The 10241-nt window shown below is 58.0% G+C and overlaps 1 protein-coding gene across 1 annotated transcript; it reads left to right on the top strand.

Moving 5' to 3' along the window:
- The first annotated feature begins 4548 nt into the window (after positions 1-4548).
- On the top strand, positions 4549-5697 carry NEUROD2 (neuronal differentiation 2). Its single transcript, XM_060081861.1, has one exon. It carries the CDS (start codon positions 4549-4551, stop codon positions 5695-5697), a length of 1149 nt encoding a protein of 382 aa, XP_059937844.1.
- The last annotated feature ends 4544 nt before the right edge of the window (positions 5698-10241 follow it).

The following is a 10241-nucleotide window of genomic DNA, read 5'->3' as shown; positions in this document are numbered from 1 at the left end:
GGGGAGGAACAGATGGCATCTCTGGGTGTCCTTCTCCTTCCGTCTCCTTCCTTCCATTTCTGGCTCTTTCTGTCTCTCCATCACTGCATCTCTGCATCTCTGGATGCACAGAGAGGAGCACAGACGTCCCTGGATGTTCATGCTTGTGCATGTGTATGTGGACACGTGTGTGTTATACCTCTTTCAAGCCCATGTCTAAGGCGGGCCCATCCCACACCTCCCTCTGTTCCAATTTTCCCCTGTTTTTTTTTTTTTTTTTTATTGTATCTTCTAAAAAAAAGTTGAAATGTGTCGAGTGAGAAAAACTTGTTCCATTTTTCTGAAGGAAGAAAAGACAGGGGCAGCAAACAGACTGAGAGGACTGAAGTTCTCCATACCCCAAGGTATATTCTCCTGACCCCTCAGGCCTCTTTCTCTGGGGGTCTGAAGGGAGCTGAGGTCATTCCTGACAGGAGATAGGGCAGGGATGGAAGAGCCTCTGAAGGGCTCCCCCATGCTGAGGAGGTCTGCTTCCTGCCTGGAGCAGAAAGCAGAGCTGGTAGGGACCTGTGAGGCTTAACCCAGGCCCCAGTGTCCAAAGAAGAGGGCAGGGGGTATCTTTCGACCCCAAGGAAGCATTAATTCACTTAGTCATCCATTCATTCACCCATTAATTCAACAAAAACTCAGTTCTCATGTAGACAAAGCATTCTGAGTGTGTATGTGCCGGGGGTATGTGCAAGAAACTAATAGCATAAAGCATGTTACAGTTTACAAAGTGCTTTAATAAAAAGGAGAGTGGACATTTATTGAAGGCGCACTCTATTGCCAGCCCTGTGCTAAACTCAATACAGGTACTATCCCATTTAGTACTAACAACAACCCTATGAGGTGTAGGATAATTGTCCCCATTTTACAGATGGGAAAATCAAGACTGAGAGCCGTTATGTAACTTGCTCAAGGCATTCAGCATTCTTTAAAGCTGGTAAGTAGGGTGGCCAGGAATCAGAGCCCAAAGCATGTGCAGGTAATCAAAATACCATGTGACTGGGGGACTCAAGAAGGGCCATGTGTCAGGATTGAAGACCCCCACCCTCTGTAAAGGGACAGGAAAGCCTTTGAGGCTGCGCCCAAACATGGACAAAGGCCTGGCCAGCACCCCTGAGTCTCTGCCCCACCTAAGGCCTATCCTTTGGCCCCTCTCTCTGCCATGCCCAGAGTGCCCCAGACCATCTGCCAGACCATGGGTGGGAGCCTACCTTCCCAGAACCAGGACGTATGAGTGGAGGAAAACTTACCATTGGTTTCTCATCCTTGGAGACCGCTGAGGCAGACTGTGTGACTGTAGAAGGAGCACTGGGCTGGGAGTCAAGTCCCTGGGTTCTAGACCAAGTTCTGCTCTCCCCTTTGTGGTCCTGGGCAAGTCAGTTCCCCTCTACGGGCCTCTGTAGGAGGAAGATTTGAGGTGCCTTTCGGTACCTGGTCCTGGCTCACACAGTGCCAGCCCCCCTTCTCCAAGGCCTCCTTGGCCATCATGCGTACCTCTGTTTAGAACCTAATTCATTCTACCAGGCATCAAATCAGTGTCTTACCAGCCTGAGACCCCTTCTGCAGGTCCTAGAGGGAGAAAACTTCCTGTCCAGATTGAGGGTGAAACCCCCGTCTTTGCACCGCCCAGTGCTTAGCACGTGGTTGCCACCAAAGGGCACGTGGTTAAAGTATAATTGAAGTTGTCTAAGCATATGGAAGCTGGAGGGTGGGGAGGGATAGGAAACGAGGGTCTGAAACACACGAATGCCTGAATAAAGGTGTAGACGAGGGTCTCTCTACACCTGGTTGCTATTACCTGCTTACACACAGGAATCTATCGGAGTAGGGGTGTGTATCCATTTTCTGCACCACAGAGTGAGGAACACGTGTGTGTGTGTGTGTGTGTGTGTGTGTGTGTCTAAAGCTTCCTCCCTCAACTCGTGCCATTTCCCTCTGTGTCTGGCCCAGGGAGAGGGTTGAAAGGTGAGCTGTAAGATAAAACAGGAATTTCCTACCTTCCTTATCAAGACACCTGTCTGACCTACCTCCCCCTGGTCACTCTCAAGACTGCTGGAGTTGGCTTCAGTACTTGCAGTATTTTTGTTTGCAGGGGGAGGAGAATGCTTGAGCCTCTTCCAGGAACTTTAGGCAATTCCCAGCTCAGCCCCCTCCTCCCTCAAATAAGCAAGTCAGAGGCCAGGAGACAAAGCCACTGGTGGGATGGTCACTTGTCTAGCAGGGGGAAAGTATGTTAGGCAGGGAAGCGGGGGGGGGGGGGGAGGAGGGAGAAGTTTCTGGGTTAGGAATCCAGACTGAGCCCTCTCCCACACCCCCAGATGGTGGGTGCACTGGCTCATCCCAAGGGTTCCTTTCCATTCCCATCCCAACCTACATATACCCCTAAACACCCAAGGAAATCTTTCCCATCAGCTGACGCCACTGATATACACACATGTCCCCACAGACACACACACGCCCATGCAAAGGCACAGACATCCAGGCAAGTCTTTCCTTTCCTCTGTCTTTCCCTTGGTTTGAATTGCGTTCAGCCACATATGTTGTGTGTGCGTGACGGTGGGTGGGGGAGGGGCAGACAGGGATGAGGGATGGCACGGTGCCAACATCTACCTATGGGGCTTAGGCCAGGAACGCCCCCCACGCCCACCCTGGGAGGGGGCCTCAGCTGTCCCTTTGTGACCGAGGGGATCCTCCTGGGGGTCGGGGGGTGGGGTGGAGGCAAACATAGAGGTCCCTCCTCCGGAGCCGAGGGTCTGGTCCCTGACCCACCTTTGGGAGCCTGCAAGGGAGGAAATGGACAGAACAGGGCCCTGGAGGGAGCATAGAATTGGGGACATCAAAACCCCCCAAGTTCCAGCCTTGCCACCCCATTGTTCCCTTGTGGGGGACTCTATATCCAAGGGGGGCAACTCCTCCTACCTCCCTCTCAATCCCTGCTTTCCCTGCGTTGGGCGGGGAGGGGAGGGAGGCAGAGATATTTATTTATTTCCTTTATTTATTTAATTTTTTTTTTTTTTTTTTTTTGGAGTAGAGAGTGACAGATGGCGGCGGGTCCCGGGGGAGCCGGCTCTCCCCCAATGCAGACGCATGCCAATCACCGTCTCTCATGTGATAGCTGCTGCCCGTGACGTGCCAAGCCCATATGGCCTGGCATAGAGGCTGGTACCCCGCCTGGTAGAGATGCCACACTCGCTCCGCGGTTCGCATGGCGCTCTGAAGACGCCGGCGCCTGCCGCCTTGAGGAGCCGCTGCCCCCGCTCCCTGAAGATGGGGGAACAATGAAATAAGCGAGAAGATTCCTCTTCTCCCCCCTCTCTCTCTTGCCCCCCTCCCCCCCCTCCCCTCCCCTCTCCCCTTGACTCCTCTCCGAGGTAAGTTGTCCGAAAGGCAGCTAGATCTGACCCGCCGCTTGGGGGATGGGGGGCAGCTTCTTCGGCCGACAGGAGGGTCCCTAAATCCCCCCTTCCCGGGACGATGCCCCCTCATGGGGTGGGCATTGGAGGCGCCCCGGGTTCCCTCTCCCCTAGGGGCTGCAGCTCAGTGGGCTGCGGAGGGAGGCGTCTCTGCCTGCGATGGGCTTGGGGAGGAGGGGGAAAGCAGGGTCATGGGGGGGCGTGAAGAGGCTGAGATGGGAACCCCCACCCATGGTTGTCCCGGAGGAACCTTCGACCTTTCCCTACCACCGAAAAAAAAAAGAGAGAGAGAGAAGCAAACAAACAAATTTGGATTTTTTCCCATCAATCCCGAAATACAACGAGATCTGAAGAGCCGTGTGGGAGGGAGGCAGTTTAAAGGGGGGAAGGGGGTCCCTGACCGCAGGGGAGACGGACGGGGCTCGCTTCTCTCAGTCTCCTCCCTATGCCCGGCTTTCTCAGCCCTCGCCGCCCCGAGCCGGCTCCGGGAGCTGGGGACGCCCGGCTGGAGGAGACGATCCTCCCGCCTCTGGAACTGGGGCTGCGGGGGTGGGGGCCGAGCCGAGGGCGGCGCGCGGCCAAGTTGCAAATTGGATTAGGGAGTGTGGGGGTGAGAGCCACGGGAGGGCGGGGGAGCCGGGCGGCGGGGCCCGGGCCGCCGGAGCCGCCGAGCGGGGCAGCTGCCCCACCGCGGCCGCCCAGCCTTCCTCCACCGCCGGGAGAGAAGAGGCTTCCTGGCGATCGCGCCGCCTCCCCCGGCGAAAGATCTGCTCCCTAAAGCCCCTGTTCTGTCCCCGACCACACCCGGAGAGGACCGGCGCGGGGAGCGGCCCCTCGTTCAGGCGAGGGGTGGAGCCGGGGCCCAGCGCCGGAGAACGGGCCTGTGCCGAGACCCCGGGCGGGCGGCGGGGCTGGGCTGGGCTGGGCTGGGCTGGGCTGGGCTGGCTCGGGGTGCGGCAAGCGGAGGAGGTGGGCACCCAGGGCCCCCCGGGCGGGAACCCGCCCCGGACTCGGGGGTGGAGGCGGGTTACGGGGGTCGGGATGACCCCAGCGCTCCCCTAACTCTGCGCTCTCTCCTCTTCCCGCCCGCCGGGCGCCCTCAGGCACCATGCTGACCCGCCTGTTCAGCGAGCCCGGTCTCCTCTCGGACGTGCCCAAGTTCGCCAGCTGGGGCGACGGCGACGACGACGAGCCGAGAAGCGACAAGGGCGAGGCGCCGCCACCACCTCCGCCTCCGCCGGGGCCCGGGGCTCCGGGGCCCGCCCGGGCCGCCAAGCCCGTCCCTCTCCGTGCTGACGAGGTGCCGGAGGCCGCGCTGGCCGAGGTCAAGGAGGAAGGCGAGCTGGGGGGCGAGGAGGAGGAGGAAGAGGAGGAAGAGGAAGGGCTGGACGAGGCAGAGGGCGAGCGGCCCAAGAAGCGCGGGCCCAAGAAGCGCAAGATGACCAAGGCGCGCCTGGAGCGCTCCAAGCTGCGGCGGCAGAAGGCGAACGCTCGGGAGCGCAACCGCATGCACGACCTGAACGCGGCGCTGGACAACCTGCGGAAGGTGGTGCCCTGCTACTCCAAGACGCAGAAGCTGTCCAAGATCGAGACGCTGCGCCTCGCCAAGAACTACATCTGGGCGCTCTCTGAGATTCTGCGCTCGGGCAAGCGACCCGACCTGGTGTCCTACGTGCAGACGCTGTGCAAGGGCCTGTCGCAGCCCACCACCAACCTGGTGGCCGGCTGCCTGCAGCTCAACTCGCGCAACTTCCTCACTGAGCAGGGCGCCGACGGCACGGGCCGCTTCCACGGCTCCGGTGGCCCATTCGCCATGCACCCCTACCCGTACCCGTGCTCGCGCCTGGCGGGCGCACAGTGCCAGGCGGCGGGCGGCCTGGGCAGCGGCGCGGCGCACGCCCTGCGGACCCACGGCTACTGCGCCGCCTACGAGACGCTGTACGCGGCGGCTGGCGGCGGCGGTGCGAGCCCGGACTACAACAGCTCCGAGTACGAGGGCCCGCTCAGCCCCCCGCTCTGTCTCAATGGCAACTTCTCGCTCAAGCAGGACTCGTCGCCCGACCACGAGAAGAGCTACCATTACTCTATGCACTACTCGGCGCTGCCCGGCTCGCGGCCCACGGGCCACGGGCTGGTCTTCGGCTCGTCGGCTGTGCGCGGGGGCGTCCACTCGGAGAATCTCTTGTCTTACGATATGCACCTTCACCACGACCGGGGCCCCGTGTACGAGGAGCTCAATGCGTTTTTCCATAACTGAGACCTCGCGCCCGCCCCATTCTTTTTCTTTTGCCTTTGCCCGCACCCCTGCCCCTAGGCCCCCCGAGCGCAGGGGCACCCCACCTACTCCGGCGCGGGGCGCGGGGCGCGGGCTGCCGGTCCTGCCGCTCTCCTAGGCAGCGCGATCCTCTTACCTGTGGGTGGCCCGTCCCAGGGGCCTCACTTCCCCCAGGGGACTGCCTTCTCTCTCCCCAAGGGGTTCCCTCCTCCTCTTTCCCAGGGAGTACTTCTACAGGGACCCCTCTTTGGGCACTCCCTGGAGATCCCCCACCCCCCACCAATTCCCAATTCCTGCACTTAGGTTTTCTCTTCCCCTTTCCCCCTGCAGGCCCAAAGGCTTTGGTAAGGGGGCAGCTGAGCTGTGGGATGCTGTTTTCCCCCTATTATTATTATTAGAACAGACACCGAGCTGCCGGGCGCCCCCTCTTTCTTGAAGAGGGCAGAAGTCAGGGCACGGAGCCTGGACCTGGAAGCCCTCATCATCCCCAACCCCTAGTCTAAGCGTTTTGTGATTTTAATTTTGGCGGGAGGGAATGTGGATTGAAGGAAAGAGAGAGGCCAAGACAATTTGTAACTAGAATCCATTTTTCCCTTTTCCCTTTTTTAAACAAACAAACAAACATACAAAAAAAAAAAAAAAAGCTAAGAGGCGACGGAGGCCGAACGCAGAGTCCGGATCGGAGAGAAAACGCAGTAAGAACTTTTAGAAGCAATAAAAGGCAAAAAATACTACTACCAATAATAAAAAGACACAAATATCTATGCAAGGAGGTTCTGACTGAGCCTAGCGGCCCGGCCCGGCCCCGGGATGCTCCCCCTCCCCGGCCTGCGGGCCGCGCCGCCCAAGCGCGGATCTGTGCACTTTGGTGAAGTGGGGGCCGGCGCTGCCCCCTCCCCTCCCCAGGTTCTTACAATCAGTGACTCGGAGATTTGGGGCCCCAGTGCCACTGCCCTCCCCCGCCCCGTCCCCGTTGTGCGTCCTGCTGTTTTTAAAAAATCTGTTTCCAAATTTGTATGGAATGGCAAACTGTTGGGGGGGTCGGTTTGGGGAGGGAGGGTTTGCATGGAAGACACACACGCACACCACACCGCACGCACACGCAGCCCCGGCGCGGGCGTCCGGGGGCAGAGGGAGGAGAGCTCGCCGCACACCCCCCTCCCCGCAGGCAACTCAGTCCCTTCCCCGGGACAAGGGAGGAGACCGAGAACTGGAGGCAGCCCCGCCCCTGCCCGACTGTGCCTCGGTGGGCGCCAGGCGCCCGGCGATTTCCAGTGTCTGGAGAGGGGGTTTTTGTCTGAGACATCCTCTTGGCTCTGGCTGGCAGGTGGGCAGGGAGAGGGCTGAGGGCTCCTTCTGGAGATTTCCCAAAAAAGGGGGCAAAAGGAGAACCTCTTCCCACCGGAGGCAGGAGATCAGGCATCCAAACACACTCTGCAAAGATGCAAACCCACAGGCCACATACCCACACACTCACCCACACACTCACACGCAATTTTACCTTCCTCTTGTAGTGAAGATGAAACTCCCGTCGGACACCCGAAGTGCATTGCGTGTTTCTGTTCAGTTTAATGACGATTAATAAATATTTATGTAAATGAGATGCAAAGCCGGACCGGTTTCTCACGGTGGCCTCATTTCATTCGGGGGATTGAGCTGGGACTCCGGGTGATGGAGAAACAGAGTCAAGTGACTGTGCAGTGGCCATGCAGAGGGACCCTGGGCATTCCTGGGTAGGATTCCCACACTAAACCCCCTCCCCCCCCACCCACTGGGCACCGAAACAGCTACACTTCTGCCTCTCCCAGACCTTACACAGACTCACACACGCCCCCAGCACAAAGCATTGCACTAATCTCATTACACTCCTTCAGTTCCCAAACATGCACACGCACCTCTTTCGAAAATAAAATATCTCTTCATCACTGAAAAATGACCGAGCTGGGAGCAGTCGGTCATTTTACGACCCTCTGCTCACTGTTGCAAAAAACAAGTGTGTAGAAATGAAGAGACAACCATTTGAGCCAGACAGGGGTGTTTTAAAATAAAAAACAAAAAAAACTATAAGGTTATGAGGATGAAATATTAATGGGAGAAGTCTTTTCAGTCTTAAATTTGCAATTTCAGTGGACTCAAGGGAATCAGCCTTTTTCAGCCTCAGGAATGCTGAAATTTGTAGGGGTGTTGATGAAGTTGGAGGAACACCCCAGAGTTCTATGAGGGGACCTGAGTCTAGGAGTCCATCAGGTAGACAGAGTGGAGCTTGACCTAGCCACAAGCTTCCTCTGACAGGGCCACGAGAAGCCCTGTGGTCTACACAGGGACAACCCGCTTCCTGCCCGGTGCAGCTCCCGGTAGAAGGAAGCCCTCAACTTAGGCAGACAGAGGAAGGGCGCCTCGGAGGAGCCTTCGGCCCAAGCCGCTTCCCCCTCTCAGGCAAGATAGCCCCAGAGTTCTCTTTCTCCGAGCCTCAGGGACAGAGGCTGCTCTGAACTGACTTCCCGGAAAGAAACCCCTCCCCTCCAGACATCAGTGCCCCCTGGAATATTTGGAGAGGGGTCTAAGTCCCAAAGGCGCCCCCCATCCCAAAGCCTGAATACACTTAGGAGTACCAGGACCAGACTGTTTCTGACTCTGCTTATTTAAATTATTTTTTCATAAATATTTCTGCCTGTTTTAGAGCAGAAGTGGGCGTTGTAGTGTTGCGTTTGCGGTTTGAGGTCAGGCACGCTGAGGCTTTTAAAGGTTGGATCCAAGACCTCAAAATGAGAGCACCCTGACAAAGGGGGAAGGGAAAGGTAGTTGAAGAAGGACTCCCTAGGTGCTAAAGGGAAGATCGGATTATACTCTCTGACCCTGAGCGCGGCGGCTTCCCTAAATGACCATCCCAGCAGAGACGTGGCCCTCCTTCCTCCACCCCGGGATGGATGGCGCGGAGCAGGGACCGGGCCGGGAGCTGTCCGCTCCCGGGTGCTGACGCTCGTCCAGCCTTGCGCTTTCTTCCTGCCCCAGAGGGAGGCCGAGCTTCCCTGGCTCCGGGGAGTGCCGTGCAGCGTGAGGCTCTTCCCAGTGCCTGGCCTGCCGGAATTCTGGGCGAAATTCTCCTACAGTTTTCGGAGAATTTCACTGGAATCCTTTCCAAATGTCACCGCCTTCTCTGGAATTCTCATAGGATCGCTTCTCTAGTCTGAGATTTAGAACTGGGCCTTTCGTTCTGAGGATTCGCCCCTGTCGGTGGTCTAAGGGGGGGGCTCTTATAGACCTCTAAATCACCCCTATTCTTAGGAGAAAGAACTCGGCCCACCTTCAATCTCTCTCACTTCTTGCATGGAGTATGGACCAAGGTGAGAACCTCAGACCCAAATCTGAAGGAGTCAGGTCTGCTCATGGCATGGGTCATGGCCTGGCAGGGGCAACTGGAGAGAAAAGGAACTCGGTACACATCCCGAGGCCTGAGTCTTATCCTGTCCTAAGAGCAAGGTTAATTGGGATTCCCTCCCATTAAGCTGGTTTCCCACAACGCCCTCTGAAGTCCCGGGCTGGGTGGCATCCAAGTGGCTTGGGGCCCGACGCAAAAGACCCCTCCACGTGGCTCCCCGGGCCAAACCACAGACTTCTGCGCTTTGCTCTTCCACGCGGCTCGATTCTGTTTTTGAAGCCGGATCCCAGCCCTTTCCAAGGATGCTGACGACTCCTGGGCCACTGCGTCTGTGGTCACTTCGGGAGGCAGGAGTGCCCGGGGCCCCTTTTGGGGCGGGGATCCCTAGCGCCTCTTCTTCTTGTGAAACCGGCGTCCTCGTGAGCCACCCTTTTCCCAATTCCTGACCCTTCCCCCACCTCTCTGCACTCCGGCTGCGCTCCATTCTCCCATCGCCCCCCTCCCCAACACTCAACTTCCCTGGCGAGATGGCGAGATGGCGAGATGAGCAGGAGAAGAAGATGCGCGCGGACACACGGCCCCAAACTCCCCCTCGCAGGTCTTTTTCTCTCGCTGCTCTCCCGCTTCTGCGCGCACACAAGGAGAAGCTCCGGGAACAGAAGGAGGTGTGTTTTGGGGGGCGGGGAGGAAAAAAGGGGCCAGCGCGGTGGGAGGGAGAGGGCAAGGGGAGACGTCGCATGCCCTTCTTGTCCTAGCCTGAGCAACGGGATCTCCAAGCAGGAACCAGCCGTCTCAGCTCAACCCCTGGGCTGCAGAACCGAAGGCTGGAGCCGAGATCAATCCGGAGGGCATCCTCCTCTTGATTTTCCCACCCCCGTTCAAAGTCCAGCATTTGGAAATGACCTGGAAATAGAGATGTCTCTGAGTCCAGGCCATTTGTACATCAGGGGAAAGAGAGGGAAAGCACTCCTGATTCTTCCCTCTCCGTTTAACCCTATTTCAGCCAGGATCTGGACCCTGACCCCCCAGTGAACCTCCAGTGAACCCTCAGCTCTGATTTCATCACCCAGAGGGACAGCCCAATAAATCACTGAGTACAGTCCAGGGAAACTGAGCCCCATTGGAGTCAGCGACAGAGAAGTCCTGA

This window comes from Mesoplodon densirostris, chromosome 18, assembly GCF_025265405.1.
Source record: "Mesoplodon densirostris isolate mMesDen1 chromosome 18, mMesDen1 primary haplotype, whole genome shotgun sequence".
Classification (NCBI taxonomy): Eukaryota; Metazoa; Chordata; class Mammalia; order Artiodactyla; family Ziphiidae; genus Mesoplodon; species Mesoplodon densirostris.
Note: the sequence above shows the minus strand (reverse complement) of the source record. Positions and strands in the feature narration are given on the sequence as shown.